This window comes from Salmo salar, unplaced genomic scaffold (genome assembly GCF_905237065.1).
Source record: "Salmo salar unplaced genomic scaffold, Ssal_v3.1, whole genome shotgun sequence".
Classification (NCBI taxonomy): Eukaryota; Metazoa; Chordata; class Actinopteri; order Salmoniformes; family Salmonidae; genus Salmo; species Salmo salar.
This window is the reverse complement of record NW_025547635.1, coordinates 96564-118398: the sequence shown is the minus strand read 5'-3', so window position 1 is coordinate 118398 and position 21835 is coordinate 96564. Positions and strand designations below refer to the sequence as shown.

General features: G+C 45.2%; 2 protein-coding genes across 2 annotated transcripts; both read right to left on the bottom strand.

Annotated features, from left to right (window-relative positions):
* Positions 1-1073: 1073 nt before the first annotated feature.
* LOC106592634 (speriolin-like) lies at positions 1074-7252 on the bottom strand (the record flags this gene model as incomplete). The annotated part of the gene is made up of 3 exons (XM_045711478.1): positions 6660-7252; positions 5599-5799; positions 1074-1198 (listed from the first exon to the last, which is right to left on the bottom strand). Coding segments are annotated over exons 1-3 (492 nt in total), but the record flags the coding sequence as incomplete, so codon positions are not given.
* Positions 7253-7313: 61 nt separating this feature from the next.
* On the bottom strand, positions 7314-19203 carry LOC106592633 (protein lifeguard 1). Its single transcript, XM_045711472.1, is given in 8 exon segments — positions 7314-8656; positions 9077-9220; positions 12615-12743; positions 13030-13230; positions 13480-13595; positions 13818-14211; positions 14213-14307; positions 19022-19203. Coding segments are annotated over 7 exon segments (1173 nt in total). The 5' UTR covers positions 14252-14307; positions 19022-19203; the 3' UTR covers positions 7314-8506.
* Positions 19204-21835: the final 2632 nt, after the last annotated feature.

The following is a 21835-nucleotide window of genomic DNA, read 5'->3' as shown; positions in this document are numbered from 1 at the left end:
GTTCAACTAGCCTATTATCCCTTAGCAGACAGAAGGAATATGTTGTTCAACTAGCCTATTATCCCTTAGCAGACAGAAGGAATATGTTGTTCAACTAGCCTATTATCCCTTAGCAGACAGAAGGAATATGTTTTTCAACTAGCCTATTATCCCTTAGCAGACAGAAGGAAGGAATATGTTGTTCAACTAGCCTATTATCCCTTAGCAGACAGAAGGAATATGTTGTTCAACTAGCCTATTATCCCTTAGCAGACAGAAGGAATATGTTGTTCAACTAGCCTATTATCCCTTAGCAGACAGAAGGAATATGCTGTTCAACTAGCCTATTATCCCTTAGCAGACAGATGGAATATGTTGTTCAACTAGCCTATTATCCTTTAGCTGACAGAAGGAAGGAATATGTTGTTCAACTAGCCTATTATCCCTTAGCTGACAGAAGGAATATGTTGTTCAACTAGCCTATTATCCCTTAGCTGACAGAATGAATATGTTGTTCAACTAGCCTATTATCTCTTAGCTGACGGAAAGGAATATGTTGTTCAACTAGCCTATTATCCCTTAGCTGACAGAAGGAATATGTTGTTCAACTAGCCTATTATCCCTTAGCAGACAGAAGGAATATGTTGTTCAACTAGCCTATTATCCCTTAGCTGATAGAAGGAAGGAATATGTTGTTCAACTAGCCTATTATCCCTTAGCAGACAGAAGGAAGGAATATGTTGTTCAACTAGCCTATTATCCCTTAGCAGACAGAAGGAATATGTTGTTCAACTAGCCTATTATCCCTTAGCAGACAGAAGGAAGGAATATGTTGTTCAACTAGCCTATTATCCCTTAGCAGACAGAAGGAATTTGTTGTTCAACTAGCCTATTATCCCTTAGCAGACAGAAGGAATATGTTGTTCAACTAGCCTATTATCCCTTAGCAGACAGAAGGAAGGAATATGTTGTTCAACTAGCCTATTATCCCTTAGCAGACAGAAGGAAGGAATATGGTATTCCAACTTTCTTAAAATTCAAAAACTAGAATGACCGCCTTTTGTATAAAAGGACAACGCACACACAGTTCCCACCTGAATGATCTTGTCTCGTATATTGAGCACAGTGAACCCATAGAGTCTGGTCTGGCCTTGGAATACATAGGACAGGATCCTTCGATCCAGCTGGAAGGCTATCTCCCCCACCAACCGCTCTGGATCTGAACAATAAACACCATTACAACACCAACCTCTGAATCTGCATGGATTACTTCAATAGATCTCATTACACCAACAGAAACATTCATCCACACCTAGTTTAACAAAATGTTCCTATTATAAGCAACATCCCAAACGGCATCCTGTTTCCTACAGTGAGGGAAAAAAGTATTTGATCCCCTGCTGATTTTGTACATTTGCCCACTGACAAAGAAATGATCAGTCTATAATTTTAATGGTAGGTTTATTTCAACAGTGAGAGACAGAATAACAAAAAAAAATCCAGAAAAACACATGTCAAAAATTGTATAAATTGATTTTCATTTTAATGAGGGAAATAAGTATTTCACCCCCTCTCAATCAGAAAGATTTCTGGCTCCCAGGTGTCTTTTATACAGGTAACGAGCTGAGATTAGGAGCACACTCTTAAAGGGAGTGCTCCTAATCTCAGTTTGTTACCAGCAGAGGGAGTAGTTGTTTAGTATTTTGGTCAGGACGTGGCAGAGGGATGTTTGTTTTGTATGGTGGGGGTTTTGTGTGTGTTGTAGAGGGGTGTTTGATTTATGTGTTCCTGGGTTTTGGGTGTATGTTCTAGGTTGTATTTCTGCATTCTGTCTAGGTTAGGTTTTCTATGTTTAGGTTTGGGTGCTAGACTCTCAATTGGAGGCAGGTGATTCTCGTTGCCTCTGATTGAGAGTCCTATATATGGGTAATTGTTCGGTGTAGTGTTGTGGGAGATTGTTTCTTGTTTTGCCTGTGTGAGCATGACAAGACTGTTTTGTTGTTCGTGAGTTCTTTGTTTTGTTATTTTGGTGTTCCCTTTATGTAAAATAAATAACAAGATGAGCATCCACATTCCTGCTGCGTTTTGGTCCTCTATCCCCGACGACAACCGTTACACCTGTATAAAAGACACCTGTCCACAGAAGCAATCAATCAATCAGATTCCAAACTCTCCACCATGGCCAAGACCAAAGAGCTCTCCAAGGATGTCAGGGACAAGATTGTAGACCTACACAAGGCTGGAATGGGCTACAAGACCATCGCCAAGCAGCTTGGTGAGAAGGTGACAACAGTTGGTGCGATTATTCGCAAATGGAAGAAACACAAAAGAACTGTCAATCTCCCTCGGCCTGGGGCTCCATGCAAGATCTCACCTCGTGGAGTTGCAATGATCATGAGAACGGTGAGGAATCAGCCCAGAACTACACGGGAGGATCTTGTCAATAATCTCAAGGCAGCTGGGACCATAGTCAACAAGAAAACAATTGGTAAAACACTACGCAGTGAAGGACTGAAATCCTGCAGCGCCCGCAAGGTCCCCCCTGCTCAAGAAAGCACATATACATGCCCGTCTGAAGTTTGCTAATGAACATCTGAATGATTCAGAGGACAACTGGGTGAAAGTGTTGTGGTCAGATGAGACCAAAATGGAGCTCTTTGGCATCAACTCAACTCGCCGTGTTTGGAGGAGGAGGAATGCTGCCTATGACCCCAAGAGCACCATCCCCACCGTCAAACATGGAGGTGGAAACATTATGCTTTGGGGGTGTTTTTCTGCTAAGGGGACAGGACAACTTCACCGCATCAAAGGGACGATGGACGGGGCCATGTACCGTCAAATATTGGGTGAGAACCTCCTTCCCTCAGCCAGGGCATTGAAAATGGGTCGTGGATGGGTATTCCAGCATGACCATGACCCAAAACACACGGCCAAGGCAACAAAGGAGTGGCTCAAGAAGAAGCACATTAAGGTCCTGGAGTGGCCTAGCCAGTCTCCAGACCTTAATCCCATAGAAAATCTGAGGAGGGAGCTGAAGGTTCGAGTTGGCAAACGTCAGCCTTGAAACCTTAATGACTTGGAGAAGATCTGCAACGAGGAGTTGGACATAATCCCTCCTGAGATGTGTGCAAACCTGGTGGCCAACTACAAGAAACGTCTGACCTCTGTGATTGCCAACAAGGGTTTTGCCACCAAGTACTAAGTCATGTTTTGCAGAGGGGTCAAATACTTATTTCCCTCATTAAAATGCAAATCAATTTATAACATTTTTGACATGCGTTTTTCTGGATTGTTTTGTTGTTATTCTGTCTCTCATTGTTCAAATAAACCTACCATTAAAATTATAGACTGATCATTTCTTTGTCAGTGGGCAAACGTACAAAATCAGCAGGGGATCAAATACTTTTTTCCCTCACTGTATATTGTGCACTACTATTGACCAGAGCCCTATAGGCCCTACTCAAAAGTTATGCATGTCATGACTTCAGTCGAAGTCAGGTCCTCTCCTTGTTTGGGCGGCGCTCGGCGGTCTTCTAGCCATCATCGATCCACTTTCATTTTCCACATGTTTTGTCTTGTTTTCCTCACACCTGGTTTCAATTCCCTCATTTACTTGTTGTGTATTTAACCCTCTGTTCCCCCCCATGTCTTTGTGTGGGATTGTTTATTGTTTCGTGTAAGCGCACGTTAGACTGGTTGCGCTGGGTTATGTCAACCCGTATTGTACACTGCTCAAAAAAATAAAGGGAACACTTAAACAACACAATGTAACTCCAAGTCAATCACACTTCTGTGAAACCAAACTGCCCACTTTGGAAGCAACACTGATTGACAATAAATTTCACATGCTGTTGTGCAAATGGAATAGACAACAGGTGGAAATTATAGGCAATTAGCAAGACACCCCCAATAAAGGAGTGGTTCTGCAGGTGGGGACCACAGACCACTTCTCAGTTCTTATGCTTCCTGGCTGATGTTTTGGTCACTTTTGAATGCTGGCGGTGCTTTCACTCTAGTGGTAGCATGAGACGAAGTCTACAACCCACACAAGTGGCTCAGGTAGTGCAGCTCATCCAGGATGGCACATCAATGCGAGCTGTGGCAAGAAGGTTTGCTGTGTCTGTCAGCGTAGTGTCCAGAGCATGGAGGCACTACCAGGAGACAGGCCAGTACATCAGGAGACGTGGAGGAGGCCGTAGGAGGGCAACAACCCAGCAGCAGGACCGCTACCTCCGCCTTTGTGCAAGGAGGAGCAGGAGGAGCACTGCCAGAGCCCTGCAAAATGACCTCCAGCAGGCCACAAATGTGCATGTCTCTGCTCAAACGGTCAGAAACAGACTCCATGAGGGTGGTATGAGGGCCCGACGTCCACAGGTGGGGGTTGTGCTTACAGCCCAACACCGTGCAGGACGTTTGGCATTTGCCAGAGAACACCAAGATTGGCAAATTCGCCACTGGCGCCTTGTGCTCTTCACAGATGAAGCAGGTTCACACTGAGCACGTGACAGACGTGACAGAGTCTGGAGACGCCGTGGAGAACGTTCTGCTGCCTGCAACATCCTCCAGCATGACCGGTTTGGCGGTGGGTCAGTCATGGTGTGGGGTGGCATTTCTTTGGGGGGCCGCACAGCCCTCCATGTGCTCGCTAGAGGTAGCCTGACTGCCATTAGGTACCGAGATGAGATCCTCAGACCCCTTGTGAGACCATATGCTGGTGCGGTTGGCCCTGGGTTCCTCCTAATGCAAGACAATGCTAGACCTCATGTGGCTGGAGTGTGTCAGCAGTTCCTGCAAGAGGAAGGCATTGATGCTATGGACTGGTCAGCCCGTTCCCCAGACCTGAATCCAATTGAGCACATCTGGGACATTATGTCTCGCTCCATCCACCAATGCCACGTTGCACCACAGACTGTCCAGGAGTTGGCGGATGCTTTAGTCCAGGTCTTGGAGGAGATCCCTCAGGAGACCATCATCCACCTCATCAGGAGCATGCCCAGGCGTTGTAGGGAGATCATACAGGCACGTGGAGGCCACACACACTACTGAGCCTCATTTTGGCTTGTTTTAAGGACATTACATCAAAGTTGGATCAGCCTGTAGTGTGGTTTTCCACTTTAATTTTGAGTGTGACTCCAAATCCAGACCTCCATGGGTTGATAAATTGGATTTCCATTGATTATTTTTGTGTGATTTTGTTGTCAGCACATTCAACTATGTAAAGAAAAAAGTATTTAATAAGATTATTTCATTCATTCAGATCTAGGATGTGTTATTTTAGTGTTCCCTTTATTTTTTTTAGCAGTATATTTAGTGTTCGTTGTGCAGTGTGTTTTTGTTCGCCTAAATAAAAGGCTCCGTTTGCTACCCAAATTCTGCTCTCCTGCGCATGACTCCCTTACAGCCAGTTACGCATACCTAACAATGCACTATATAGGAAATAGGGTGCAATTTGGGACCTACACAATAGTTTTGAATACATATTTTTCTATTCTATTCTGCTATTACAATATTGTCATAATCAGCTCAGTTGATACAAAATGGTGATTCAATTTCTGACTAACATTTTTCTGTAAGGATCATGTCACAACATTGTAATGAGCAAACGACCATTTCACACACCTTTCACCTTGTGAGACATGATGTAAGAACAGCTTGCAGTCTCTTCATGTTCTCGTGGGTCTGTGTACATGCAGCTCTTGGTGTAGGACTCCAGGTTAACCGGGGAAGACGTTCTGTGAGAATGTTTGGACGATTGATGCAGCTCATGTTTGAATCTGTCCTCATCCACGATGTCTTGCCACTGAATAGTTGTGTTCCTGCCTTTGGGTAGGAAATTCACATCAGAATCAATTCGAAATGCAAAAAGGGTGACAAATTGAGACAAAAAGAAACCAGGCAAAAATAATAAGCAATTATATGTAGATGCTCTCCCCTTTGACTACATCCTCCCTCTGCTGACCTCACTGAAGCCATGGGTTGCTTAGACGTCGCACGCAACCATTGGTTGATGCTGACAGATTGACAGATTGCTATAACATATGATTTGGTTAGTCGATAGGTAAAATATCTATCCAGACGTTTTAAGATCTGGCAACGTCTTAACAATGGAACCATGAACGTTCTCAACCTTCAGTTTCTTGACCTTAGATCAACTCATGAACTTAATGTTGTTTTTAATTTTTTATTTATTTTTGTTGCTTTACATCACTACGAAATGTCTTTATGTAATGAATAGAGCTATATAAATTGAATAAATTATTTAAATGTTAGTCATTTAACAGATGCTCTTATCCAGAGTGCCTTACAGAGTTAAGTGCCTTGCTCAGATGTTTCATCTAGTCGGCTCAGGGATTCGAACCAGCATCTTTTCGGTTAGTGGCCTAAAGCTCTTAACCACCAGGCTATCTGCCACCCTTATTATTATTATACGTCCAATATTTTAGCTGGATGTTGCTAGGACCTGCATGGCAGTACTGATGTTGGGATTAAGTCAATTTCATTTCACGACGTATAGTGAAATTCCAAATCCAATTAAATGTGTTTAGCTTCTCCAACCCTGCTTATTAATTCGAACCGTACTGACGTCCTTGGACGTCCTCTAGTGGCAAAGAGCGGCACGCGCACTACCGTCACCCACATAGATGGAGATTGCGATGCGTAAAACATACTTGAACAGTTACCTGTCGATTCCCTGAGAGTATCGCTGGTTAGAGCGGAGGTTTGCAGTTTGGACTTCAGATCAAAGTTTTCCTTCATCAAGCCAAGCCTTATTTTCAGGTCGTCATTCTCGTGCCGCAGTTTCTCATTCTCCAAGCGCAATGACGCACCGCCCCCCTCTGTATCCATATCCACCCAGACACTTCTCCGACTCCAAGCGCCTACTTCAGGCGTTCAGACAGTTGAGGCACAACCCGTAAGTTTGTAGACCCTTTCCGTCTGTCTTATAAATCAAATCCTCAAATGAAATAGGTTATAAATAGCATCATAATAGGGTGCCAGCACGTTGGATTTAACTTTTAACACCGTTATGTCGTGTGTCATAATTACACATTGAACATAATTATAGAATCTCCTTTATGACGTCTAAACAGAATGACTATAGCCTTTCTGACGCTGTACATTTGCATTGCATCAGAGGAAATCATTTCTCACACCATTTCTCTCCAGACTGAAAAGCTGAAAACTAGGCACAAATGTCTTGAAAAATATAATTAACAAACTGACATTCATGCTTTTGGCTTAGAAAAAAATCATATCAAAGTGTATAATCATGATTCATACACCATTAGAAACGATTTAGCAGCATCCAGTAATCGCCAGCACTGATAAAAAGAGAGATTACAATTCAGTTTTAATTGAATAACTATCAACAAATACAGCTGCAAAGACTCACAAACATCAGAAATATCACAAAACAAATTGAATTCAAATATTATTAATGATTCACACTACACAATTTAAACCAGTGTGGATTGTGGTAAAACTGAGCACAATGATTTGTAACTGTGATATAGCACAGTTACAAATAGAAATCAAACTGGATGGACATCAGAAATAGAGGAAGGACTAAAAACAAACAAAAAATAACTATTGTAAAATAGACTGTCTGTAAAATGTGTATAAGATCAATAAATTGAAGGTAAAAGCCGAAGTGTTTATTAGTTTACTCCAATTGGGGGATCGGTGGTAGGGTTTGCGGGGAATAATAATAAAGGTATATTCTTAAAAAAAGTATGTATGTCTATATAGGTATGTGTATATGTATGCATGCATGTATGGATATATATATTTACCCCAAAAAATAAATGGGGGATTGGAAATGATGCAGACAATTACATTGATGGAAGCAATATTCTTTCGGCAATATTAAGCTGATGCCCCCTAGAAGAAAAAAGAGAAATAATTTACAAAGAAAGAAAAACTGAGCACAATGAAGATGAGGGAGTCAAGCAGAGTTACTGGCTATGACTGTGATATGTGGTTGTTTAGTTACCCATGTTAAATGAACTAAGTCAAATCAAATGTTTTGTAACATGCGCCGAATACAACAGGTGTAGACTTCACCGTGAAATGCTTATTTACGAGTCTTTTCCCAACAATGCAGAGTTAAAAAGTACGAAAATTAGCAAAGAAAAATATTAACACAATAGAAAAATACATGGCTCTGGATAAGAACATCTGCTAAATCAGGGTTTCCCAAACACGCTCTGCGATGACTGACAAGAGGAAGTGATGATGCACCACCCCGTTTAGAAACGTCACCTTGTGCATTCTACTGTTACAACTTTCAACAGTAAGTTCAAAGCCGGACTGAGTTCACTAGGGGGCGCGCCCCACAGTTTGGGGAACCACTGCTCTAAAAGCGCATAGGGAACCACATTTAGGACGACAGGCGACAGCAGTGTTCACCTGAGACATAGGCACATAAAACAATGTGTAGCAGGTGTTGTACTAGATATGGGAACAGATGAGTAACTCCTGTAAAAAGACTCCTTCATCCTTCAAATGGTTCCTTTAGAGGAAGCTCTCAGTTCCGTGCTCTTCCAACGATAGCCAGGATGTAGAGGAAGATGTTGATGATGTCAGTGTACAGTGAGAGAGCAGCAAAAACATAGTCCTCTGGACTCAGGGCATTCTCCTTGTTGCCAAGCAGCAGCTGAGTGTCCACAGCCAAGAACTGGAATCAATCACATTCAAAAGAATGATCATTCTATTATCACAATTAGAATTAGCATTCTACTCATTCTATTTAGCAAGATATGTGCTGTGAGATAAGGTCTCGATTTGGTCTGACAACACATGCAAAATAATGACTAAGACTGAACAAAATGGCACCCTGTTCCCTATATAGTGCATTACTTTGGCCAGGGCCCATCAATCAAAACACTTGCATGAATACTTAAATAGTTGCCCTACTACCACCACCAGTATCGTTTCTACAGGAAAAGAGACACCACCGATGATAATCAAGATCATTACCAAAGAAAGAGATTTTAGTATGCATCCCTAATAGCACCATTCCCTAAATAGTGCACTACGATGGTCAAAAGTAGTGCACTGTAAAGAAAATAGGGTGGCATTTGTGACAAGGACTTACGCATGTGAAGAGTAGAGCGCCCAGCGAGGCGTAGACCAGTTCCAGGATCTTGTTGCGGATGAAGATGCAGAGGAAGCCGAAGAGGACCAGGACAATCAGACAGACCAACAGCACACCATGACAGGAAGTGAAGTCATACTTGGTCTGTATGGGGTCGGAGGTCGGGTCAGGAAGAATGCCAAAGGTCAAAGGGACATTTACTATCAAACAATAATAATATCACTAGCCTCACTGAACAGGGTAGGGTAGGTACCATCACTAGCCTCACTGAACAGGGTAGGGTAGGTACCATCACTAGCCTCACTGAACAGGGTAGGGTCAGTACCATCACTAGCCTCACTGAACAGGGTAGGGTCAGTACCATCACTAGCCTCACTGAACAGGGTAGGGTAGGACCATCACTAGCCTCACTGAACAGGGTAGGGTCAGTACCATCACTAGCCTCACTGAACAGGGTAGGGTCGGTACCATCACTAGCCTCACTGAACAGGGTAGGGTCAGTACCATCACTAGCCTCACTGAACAGGGTAGGGTCAGGACCATCACTAGCCTCACTGAACAGGGTAGGGTATTACCATCACTAGCCTCACTGAACAGGGTAGGGTCAGTACCATCACTAGCCTCACTGAACAGGGTAGGGTCGGTACCATCACTAGCCTCACTGAACAGGGTAGGGTCGGTACCATCACTAGCCTCACTGAACAGGGTAGGGTAGGTACCATCACTAGCCTCACTGAACAGGGTAGGGTGATTACCATCACTAGCCTCACTGAACAGGGTAGGGTCAGTACCATCACTAGCCTCACTGAACAGGGTAGGGTAGGTACCATCACTAGCCTCACTGAACAGGGTAGGGTAGGTACCATCACTAGCCTCACTGAACAGGGTAGGGTAGGTACCATCACTAGCCTCACTGAACAGGGTAGGGTCAGTACCATCACTAGCCTCACTGAACAGGGTAAGTACCATCACTAGCCTCACTGAACAGGGTAGGGTTAGTACCATCACTAGCCTCACTGAACAAGGTAGGGTCGGTAACATCACTAGCCTCACTGAACAGGGTAGGGTCGGTACCATCACTAGCCTCACTGAACAGGGTAGGGTTAGTACCATCACTAGCCTCACTGAACAGGGTAGGGTCGGTACCATCACTAGCCTCACTGAACAGGGTAGGGTCGGTACCATCACTAGCCTCACTGAACAGGGTAGGGTCAGTACCATCACTAGCCTCACTGAACAGGGTAGGGTAGTACCATCACTAGCCTCACTGAACAGGGTAGGGTCGGTACCATCACTAGCCTCACTGAACAGGGTAGGGTCGGTACCATCACTAGCCTCACTGAACAGGGTAGGGTCAGTACCATCACTAGCCTCACTGAACAGGGTAGGGTCGGTACCATCACTAGCCTCACTGAACAGGGCTGCGTCAGTACCATCACTAGCCTCACTGAACAGGGTAGGGTCAGGTACCATCACTAGCCTCACTGAACAGGGTAGGGTCAGTACCATCACTAGCCTCACTGAACAGGGTAGGGTAAGGACCATCACTAGCCTCACTGAACAGGGTAGGGTCAGTACCATCACTAGCCTCACTGAACAGGGTAGGGTCGGTACCATCACTAGCCTCACTGAACAGGGTAGGGTCGGTACCATCACTAGCCTCACTGAACAGGGTAGGGTAAGGACCATCACTAGCCTCACTGAACAGGGTAGGGTCAGTACCATCACTAGCCTCACTGAACAGGGTAGGGTCGGTACCATCACTAGCCTCACTGAACAGGGTAGGGTCGGTACCATCACTAGCCTCACTGAACAGGGTAGGGTGATTACCATCACTAGCCTCACTGAACAGGGTAGGGTAGGTACCATCACTAGCCTCACTGAACAGGGCAGGGTCGGTACCATCACTAGCCTCACTGAACAGGGTAGGGTCGGTACCATCACTAGCCTCACTGAACAGGGTAGGGTCGGTACCATCACTAGCCTCACTGAACAGGGTAGGGTCGGTACCATCACTAGCCTCACTGAACAGGGTAGGGTCGGTACCATCACTAGCCTCACTGAACAGGGCTGTGTCAGTACCATCACTGAACAGGGTAGGGTCAGTACCATCACTAGCCTCACTGAACAGGGTAGGGTAAGTACCATCACTAGCCTCACTGAACAGGGTAGGGTCGGTACCATCACTAGCCTCACTGAACAGGGCTGTGTCAGTACCATCACTGAACAGGGCAGGGTCGGTACCATCACTGAACAGGGCAGGGTCGGTACCATCACTGAACAGGGCAGGGTCGGTACCATCACTGAACAGGGCCAGTATCTATGATGGCAGGGTCAGTACCATCACTGAACAGGGCAGGGTCAGTACCATCACTGAACAGGGCAGGGTCGGTACCATCACTGAACAGGGCTGTGTCGGTACCATCACTGAACAGGGCAGGGTCGGTACCATCACTGAACAGGGCAGGGTCGGTACCATCACTGAACAGGGCAGGTACCATCACTGAACAGGGCAGGGTCAGTACCATCACTGAACAGGGCAGGGTCGGTACCATCACTGAACAGGGCAGGGTCAGTACCATCACTGAACAGGGCAGGGTCAGTACCATCACTGAACAGGGCAGGGTCAGTACCATCACTGAACAGGGCAGGGTCAGTACCATCACTGAACAGGGCTGTGTCAGTACCATCACTGAACAGGGCAGGGTCAGTACCATCACTGAACAGGGCAGGGTCAGTACCATCACTGAACAGGGCAGGGTCAGTACCATCACTGAACAGGGCAGGGTCGGTACCATCACTGAACAGGGCAGGGTCAGTACCATCACTGAACAGGGCAGGGTCAGTACCATCACTGAACAGGGCAGGGTCAGTATCTATGATGGCAGGGTCAGTACCATCACTGAACAGGGCAGGGTCGGTACCATCACTGAACAGGGCTGTGTCAGTACCATCACTGAACAGGGCAGGGTCAGTACCATCACTGAACAGGGCAGGGTCAGTACCATCACTGAACAGGGCAGGCGGTACCATCACTGAACAGGGCCAGTATCTATGATGGCAGGGTCGGTACCATCACTGAACAGGGCAGGGTCGGTACCATCACTGAACAGGGCCAGTATCTATGATGGCAGGGTTGGGGTCAATTCCAGTTCAATTCCTGTTAAATTTGATTCCATAGGAATGCTGTTTAAAGGTACACTCAGCGATATGACGTAAGTGCACAAAGTAAACAGCAAAGTTCATCAATTTCCCCAACTAAGAGCGTTGAAGCGTGAGGCTCAGCTCCCCCTCTGTTTTGGTCCCGTACCTACCACGCTCTAACAGCGTGAATTGAACCCATGCACAGATACTGTGTGTGAGCGAAGTCTTGCATCTCGCTCATGGCAATGTCATTTCACTGACTCTACCTTTAATTCTGGCATTGACTGGAATACACCCCATCCCTGATAACCCTATGACATGTTGAACTGTGGATAGAGAGATAGAGAGAGAGAGATAGATAGAGAGAGAGATAGAGAGATAGAGAGATACAGACCTGGAGAGAGAAGATAACCACGGTGAAGCAGACAACAGCAGTGATGCCCACGGCCATGATGACTGAATCAGTGTCGTAGAAACTAGCTATCATCCCCACCATGTAGGACATAGCCAGGGTCAGGATGGACTGGAAACACCAGAGGAGAGTCAATCAACCTCTTTTACAACTTCAACAATACTTTATGTACAAGTGCACATATCAACACAAACTTAGTGAATAAGACATTTTTCTTCTTCAATTAGATAAATGTACAGAACCGGCCCATAAAGAATAGCTAGGAATACTATTGTTCATTGAGTGTGCTTTTTAGTCCAGGTAAAGGCTTCATCTGAGTTTGGAAAACAGGCCCATAAAGTATAGAATTATAATGGTAATAATGGCCATTTAAATGAGACAGGTCTTATTAACTTACTAGTGCAATCAGGTTCCATGGATGTTTGCGGCGAAACTCTCCACAGCAGCTGATGGTGATGAGAGAGACGAAGAAGACGCCATAGGACGCCCAGTAGGTCCATGTGTTGGCCCTGACGAACACTTTGATTTCCTCCACAAAGGTGAAGAGAGCCACAAAGAAGAATGTTACCATCAGCTGGACGGTCAACACCATGAAGACCTGTAGGTGGACAAGGAGACAGAGACTATTAGATACAGGACACATACTGTACTACAAGTCCAACTACAGATGAAATGTAGACTCTGAGGATTGCTCTTTAAAAATGTTCTGAAGCCATTTTGTTTGATTATTATGATGGCTATACAGATGCATGTACAACCATTTTATCTTAAGTTCATATTTTTTCTTTAGTTCAAGTTTGCTTGAGGTCCTGATTTGGAGCCTCTTGTCATCCTGGTTGTCCCTTACTTTCCGGATGAAGGCTCGTCTTATGGTCTTGTCATCCAGTCCAGAGCCAAGAGAGAAGGAACTATTGTCACTGAAGCCTGGGGGTTGATCATCGCTGTGGTAATCAGTGTTTGGTTCTGGAGAAAAGACAGACTCAATGCAATGCACATCAGACCACAAACACTTCCAATGCCCCTTTCTATCTATCAATGAATGATAACACACATCGTTTTTGCTCCCTACTGAAAGTGCTCCATCTTGAAAACTTCACTGCTGTCATGCATCATTTTGTGGACTAATGAACAAAATACTCAAAGATAGTTTGAGTGAACTATCCCTTTAACACTTGAAGTACTCACCATGATTTGGGTTGTCAAAGCCCTGACCGTAGGCCCCAGGCATGGGAGCATAAGGTGCAGTGCCATATCCTGGTTTCCCCTGACCCTGGGAGTACATGGGCTGACCAAATGCACCAGGCGTGGGGAAGGGCATCCCCCCTGGAGCAGGCCCTGGCCCCCCAAATGAGTTTGGCATTCCCTGCGTGTTGGGTAAGGTCATCCCATATCCTGGGTTCCCGTGACCCTGGGAGTACATGGGCTGACCAAATGCACCAGGCGTGGGGAAGGGCATCCCCCCTGGAGCAGGCCCTGGCCCCCCAAATGGGTTCGGCATTCCCTGCGTGTTTGGTAAGGTCATCCCATATCCTGGTGGGCTTGGCTGCCCAAAGCCTACATTTGGGGGCTGGATGCCCCCCCTCCAATGAAGAATAGATATTCCTGTCAGGTTGGGACATCACTAGGAGAGGGGTTCAAGAAGTGTTGATCTTGTCTGGACTGTAGAAACAGGGCACTAGAGACAGAGACACATGATGACGAATGACAAAAGTTACTTTTGACATTTTAGTCATTTAGCAGAAGCTCTTATCCAGAGCAGCTTACAGGAGCAATTAGGGATAAGTGCCTTGCTCAAGGGCACATCAATTTTTCACCTAGTCAGATGGGTGGTTAGGATCCTAGTAGGTATCTTAGTAGGTTAGGATGGTAAAGGTTTTAAGAGTACATAATGTCATCTAAAAAGGGGTTTAAGGAGATCAAAGTCCATCCGGGTATCCCTAGGGGATAGCTGCCCCAGTATCTGTGTATTAGAGATGTCCGGGTATCCCTAGGGGATAGCTGCCCCAGTATCTGTGTATTAGAGATGTCCGGGTATCCCTAGGGGATAGCTGCCCCAGTATCTGTGTATTAGAGATGTCCGGGTATCCCTAGGGGATAGCAGCCCCAGTATCTGTGTATTAGAGATGTCCGGGTATCCCTAGGGGTAGCTGCCCCAGTATCTGTGTATTAGAGATGTCCGGGTATCCCTAGGGGATAGCAGCCCCAGTATCTGTGTATTACAGATGTCCGGGTATCCCTAGGGGATAGCTGCCCCAGTATCTGTGTATTAGTGATGTCCGGGTATCCCTGGGGGATAGCAGCCCCAGTATCTGTGTATTAGAGATGTCCGGGTATCCCTAGGGGATAGCTGCCCCAGTATCTGTGTATTAGAGATGTCCGGGTATCCCTGGGGGATAGCAGCCCCAGTATCTGTGTATTAGAGATGTCCGGGTATCCCTAGGGGATAGCAGCCCCAGTATCTGTGTATTAGAGATGTCCGGGTATCCCTAGGGGATAGCTGCCCCAGTATCTGTGTATTAGAGATGTCCGGGTATCCCTAGGGGATAGCTGCCCCAGTATCTGTGTATTAGAGATGTCCGGGTATCCCTAGGGGATAGCTGCCCCAGTATCTGTGTATTAGAGATGTCCGGGTATCCCTAGGGGATAGCTGCCCCAGTATCTGTGTATTAGAGATGTCGACAATGAGTAGGATGGTTCTCCTCTCTAACGCCCAGGAAGCTCATATTCAAACTCCCATTAGACAGTTCTGCAAGCGTTATGTCAAAATATGTTCCTTACTCACCAAATATCTTAATTTACTCCCGTTATGGCCGGTATGTACTTCCAAAAAAGGTATAAATAAAAATGTACAAGCAAAGGGAAACAAATGCATATTCGGCACTCATGCTGCCACAAACAGAAAGTATACAACATCTCAATACATTGGAGGTGCTGAAAATGACCTTTTTTTGGTTGCTTGTATTTTTATTTAGACCTTTTTTGGAAGTACATACAGGCCGTAACGGGAGGAAATGAACATAGCTGCTGAGCGAAACTCCCTATTTGGTAAGCTCGCTTGTAGAGCTGTCTAATGGGAGTTTGAATCAGTTTAGAGGTATCTGTAATGCACAGATACTGGAGGAGGGAATACTCTATCCACCCTGTATTAACTGTGCATCACGAGGGAGGGAGGGAGGGAGGGAGGGAATACTCTATCCACCCTGTATTAACTGTGCATCACGAGGGAGGAGGGAGGGAATACTCTATCCACCCTGTATTAACTGTGCATCACGAGGGAGGGAGGGAGGGAATACTCTATCCACCCTGTATTAACTGTGCATCACGAGGGAGGGAGGGAGGGAATACTCTATCCACCCTGTATTAACTGTGCATCACGAGGGAGGGAGGGAGGGAATACTCTATCCACCCTGTATTAACTGTGCATCACGAGGGAGGGAGGGAGGGAATACTCTATCCACCCTGTATTAACTGTGCATCACGAGGGAGGGAGGGAGGGAGGGAATACTCTATCCACCCTGTATTAACTGTGCATCACGAGGGAGGGAGGGAGGGAGGGAATACTCTATCCACCCTGTATTAACTGTGCATCACGAGGGAGGGAGGGAGGGAGGGAATACTCTATCCACCCTGTATTAACTGTGCATCACGAGGGAGGGAGGGAGGGAGGGAATACTCTATCCACCCTGTATTAACTGTGCATCACGAGGGAGGGAGGGAGGGAGGGAATACTCTATCCACCCTGTATTAACTGTGCATCACGAGAGAGGGAGGGAGGGAATACTCTATCCACCCTGTATTAACTGTGCATCACGAGGGAGGGAGGGAGGGAATACTCTATCCACCCTGTATTAACTGTGCATCACAAGGGAGGGAGGGAGGGAATACTCTATCCACCCTGTATTAACTGTGCATCACGAGGGAGGGAGGGAGGGAGGGAATACTCTATCCACCCTGTATTAACTGTGCATCACGAGGGAGGGAGGGAGGGAGGGAATACTCTATCCACCCTGTATTAACTGTGCATCACAAGGGAGGGAGGGAGGGAATACTCTATCCACCCTGTATTAACTGTGCATCACGAGGGAGGGAGGGAGGGAATACTCTATCCACCCTGTATTAACTGTGCATCACGAGGGAGGGAGGGAGGGAGGGAATACTCTATCCACCCTGTATTAACTGTGCATCACGAGAGACGGAGGGAGGGAATACTCTATCCACCCTGTATTAACTGTGCATCACGAGGGAGGGAGGGAGGGAATACTCTATCCACCCTGTATTAACTGTGCATCACGAGGGAGGGAGGGAGGGAGGGAATACTCTATCCACCCTGTATTAACTGTACATCACGAGGGAGAGAGGGAGCATGATTCAGCAAACTATCTAGATTAGAACAATGATAAGCAAACAGCAGTGTGCTATTCATTACAATGTAAGAGCTCAAAATAATATAACCCAAAATAAACTGTGACTGTTGATCAGTGACTAAAAATGAACTATGGTTACGGGAAACGAGGGGGCAGTGGTCCAACTTTAAAGTATCCCTCCCCGTCCCGCTCTTAACTAGACTGTTCACAACAATTGTCCAACAGTGTGTGATTGCGGCCTGCAATTCGGGGCGTTCCAAAAATAGGCCGTTTATAACAGTTAGTAGTCTTAACATCTGGCACATAATAACTGCACAATGACCAGAACATTTCCTAACATTCATTTGTAGAAGATAATCCAAGTGTTTCTAGCACAGAGACTGAGATCCTCTGTTCAATATTCATCACTCACACTCTCCTGTTGGATTTATCTATATAGTTATCTACATGCGCAAACGGGATATATTAAAAAAATAAGGCACCTCCGGGTTTTATGATATAAGGCCAATATACCACGGCTAAGGGCTGTTCTTATGCATGACGCAACGCGGAGTTCCTGGATACAGCCCTTAGCCGTGGTCTAGGGGCCATATACCTCAAAACCCGGAGGTGCCTTATTGCTATTAGAAACTGGTTACCAACGTAATTAGAGCAGTAAAAATACGTTTTGTCATACCCATGGTATACAGTCTGATATACCACGGCTGTCAGCCAATCAGAATTCAGGGCTCGAACCACCTAGTTTATATTTACAATTATTAACTGGGTGGTTTGAGCCCTGAATGCTGATTGGTTGAAAGCCATGGTATATCAGATGTGTACCATGGGAATGACAAAAACATTTTACTGTTCTAATTGTTGGTAACCAGTTTACAATAGCAATAAGGCACGTCAGGGGTTTGTGGTATATGGCCAATATACCACGTCTAAGGGCTGTGTCCTAAGAACAGCCCATATACCACACCTCATCGTGCCTTATTGCTTAAGCATAGCAGTCTAAACAAGTTAAACTGACATCCATTGATGAAAATGTTCTGGAGAGTTTAATAGGGGCAATTTATCTTCTATCGTGACATATTCTTAAACTCGCAATAATTATTATTTTGATGGAAAACCATATTTTGCTTCTCAGCCTATGTCAGTTAAAATTATATTCCTTAATTTGCTTAATAACTTTATAGGAAAAGGATTTATTGGATAAATGTGGCAACTCCTCTCTTGCTGCAACATTTTTGTGGGGGGCTAGTTCAGGCATTTTGTATAGGTTCCAGGGATCATCGGGCTCTACATCTGAGCTAGATCTGGCAACCCTGGTTCCATCTGTGTAACGTTATCCTAGTTAGCTGGGTAATCGAGGCTTTCTGAACGCTTCGCCGCTTTCACCAAATTGTGCCGAAAAAGGGTCAATTACTGGGAGCTTCATTATCTGTTCACAATGCACATCAGTAACTTCTGCTGTCCAGAAATAAATAGCGGTGTGATTATCAGTTGTTTTTTCTCCACTGTTTTCATCAGAACTCGGTGGTGTAGCAGTAAATCCTACTTCCCCTTTTTGCCTTCAAAATACATTTTAAAAACAAAACAGAATCTGTGGCATTATTTAGGATGCTGAAGACAGAAGATTATATTATAATAAATAAAACAAATTATTTGAACTGAGCAGAAAGTGTGGTTTCACTTTTTTTCCTTCTAAATGGTGTTCCTTCAACGGGTTTCGACCTGATGCCTCACGTCCCTGAATGGTCCATACTCTACCTGCTAAACTACCAGTCAGGTGAAACTTCTTGGACAAAATCCTAACTACATTTGGAAGTGCTGTGTCCAGGTCAGTGTTTGAAAGCAGCTTGGAATAGGAGAAGAATGCGCCGAGACAACGGCCAAATCAGTGGGATCTCTCATTTTGCAAAACACTGTTTGAACCGGTCAGATCTTCACGCATGGCTCGGAGCTCCGGTATCATTACTAGCTACCGGTGTCGCCCCGGCCTGCTGTGTACCAGAGACCTAGCTATCGTTAGCTAGCTACCTATCCCGCCTGATGTGTACCGGAGTCCTAGCTAGCTGAAACCCGGTGTCCTTCGGCTTCGCTAACGCCTGCCCTCGCCGTTGTTAACCGCACTGCGGGAAAACAGTCCCGGTCAGGCGGGGGCGAAGGACACTGACTACCGTTGTCCTAGCTAGCTAGCTACCAGCGTTGTCGCCCCCGCCTCTTCTGTGGGGTTTATCAACGTTTGGCATCCAACGTTATGGTGCGTTACCGCCACCTACTGTACCGGAGTCCTAGCTTTAAAAAAGGTTACCATTGGAACTACACTACATGACCAAAAGTATGTGGACACCTGCTCGTCTGACATCTCATTCCAAAATCATGGGCATTAATATGGAGTTGGTCCCCCATTGCTGTTATAATAGCCTCCACTCTTCTGGGAAGGCTTTCCACTAGATGTTGGAACACTGCTGCAGGGTTTTGCTTCCATTCAGCCACATGAGCATTAGTGATGTTGGGCGATTAGGCCTGGCTCACAGTTGGCGTTCCAATTCATCCTAAAGGTGTTCGATGGGGTTGAGGTGAGGGCTCTGCAGGCCTGTCAAGTTCTTCCACAACAAATCGACAAACCATTTTTGTATGGACCTTACTTTTATGCACGTGTGCATTGTCATGCTGAAACAGGAAAAGGCCTTCCCCAAACTGTTGCCACAAAGTTGCCACACAGAATTGTCTAGAATGTCATTGTGTGCTGTAGCGTTAAGATTTCCCTTCACTGTAACTAAGGAGCCTAGCCCGAACCATGAAAAACAGACCTAGACCATTATTCCTCCTCCACCAAACTTTACAGTTGGCACTATGCATTCAGGCAGGTAGCATTCTCCTGGCATCCACCAAACCCAGATTCGTCCGATGGACTGCCAGATGGTGAAGCGTGATTCATCGCTCCAGAGAACACGTTTCCACTGCTCCAGAGTCCAATGGTGGCGACCTTTACACCACTCCAGGGGACGCTTGGCATTGCGCATGGTGATTTTAGGCTCGTGTGCGGCTGCTTGGCCATGAAAACCTATTCCATGAAACTCCCGACGAACAGTTCTTGTGCTAATGTTGTTTCCAGAGGCAGTTTGGAACTCGGTAGTGAGTGTTGCAAACGAGGACAGAGATTTTTACACACTGAGCTTCAGCATTTGGCAGTCCCGTTCTGTGGGGTTTTATGTCCTACCACTTTGCAGCTGAGCCAATGTTGCTCCTAGACGTTTCCACTTCACAATAACAGTTACAGTTGACCAGGGCAGAAATTTGATTAACTGACTTGTTGGAAAGGTGGCATCCTATGACAGTGCCATGTTGAAAGTCACTGAGCTCTTCAGTAAGGCCATTCTATGGGGGTGGTAGGTAGCCTAGTGTTTTGAGCGATGGGCCAGTAACCGAATGTTTGCTGACAAGGTAAAAATCTGTCGTTCTTCTCCTGAACAAGGCAGTTAACCCACTGTTCCCCGGTAGGCCGTCATTGTAAATTAGAATTTGTTCTTAACTGACTTGCCTAGTTAAATTAAAAAACAAAATCTGCTGCCAATGTTTGTCTATGAAGATTGCATGGCTGTGTGCTTGATTGTATACACCTGTCAGAAATGTGACTGAAATAGCCGAATCCACTAATTTGAAGAGGTGTCCACATACTTTTGTATATCATATTAAGAAAGAGGTGCAGATGCAGGAACGGCCAAAATTGCGGGCCGCAATTTTACCCTTCTACCAATAATAACTTTCACTGGCAAGATTTCACTGTTACAAGATTCATGAGCTCAGATCTAGGATTAGTTTAGTCGACTAAACTACGGTTGTGGAGAACTATTACTGCGCCACAGACAACCGTTGTTGTTTTGTACAAGTGGAAAACTATAACAGGCTGTACAAAATATCTAAAAAAAATACCACTGTAACAAACAACAGTCTCACATTACCGGTATTCTCCGTGGATGAAGTTTGAAAGTTTTCCGTAAGCGTTTTCCAAGTTGCTCCCAGTTTTAAATTCAGTCGTGTGAAGCTAAAAAGGAAAGAAGAAAATTACTTTCCTTTTCGGTAGGCGATATTTGTTCCGCTAAGTCCTGTGTTACATGTTTCAGTCCAAGAGGTCATGCGCGCCCCTGAGACACGTCATTTCTCGAATGAACTGTGGCCCTGCTGCCGCCAGATGGCGCGATTATTCCTTACGTGACAATTACAAAAGACGTGAGGGATAATAGCGCCATCTGGCGGCAGCAGGGCTCGCACATATGTCAACAAAGGGCCAATAATGAGTAAATATTATAACTTGATCGTTAAAGGGCCAATACATTTATGCGTAACAATTAAGTACCTTACTGTGATTGTTTTCTATTGAAATGGCCAAAAAGAAACAAAAAATTGCTTCTTAGCGAAGAGAAATTTCTCAAACAACAATTTTGCTAGGACTGTCGGAGTGGTCTGAGTGGGTAGGAGAAAACTGAAAACGATCTGTTATTGGCAGATAGGTTTGGAACTCTCTTTCGTATTGGTCTATTAACAAACGTACCACGTGGTGATGTCACCAGGCAGACCAAAAATCCATCCCACCACAACAGGCTGAAATTTCAGGCGGTCTTTTTAAAACAGCTCTTACACTAAAAGAGCTTTATCATTATTTTCACAATTTCACAGTATTATCCCAACCTGGAAATATATATAAAATACAGGGAAATCATGTTTTTGACCGCACTGGGCCTTTAACAACAAGTACTTTCAATAATACCTTTTTGTTTATTTATGAGGATTAATAAATTAGTGCCCAGTTAATTATTATTATTATTTTAAAGTAAAAGTGAGCCTAGG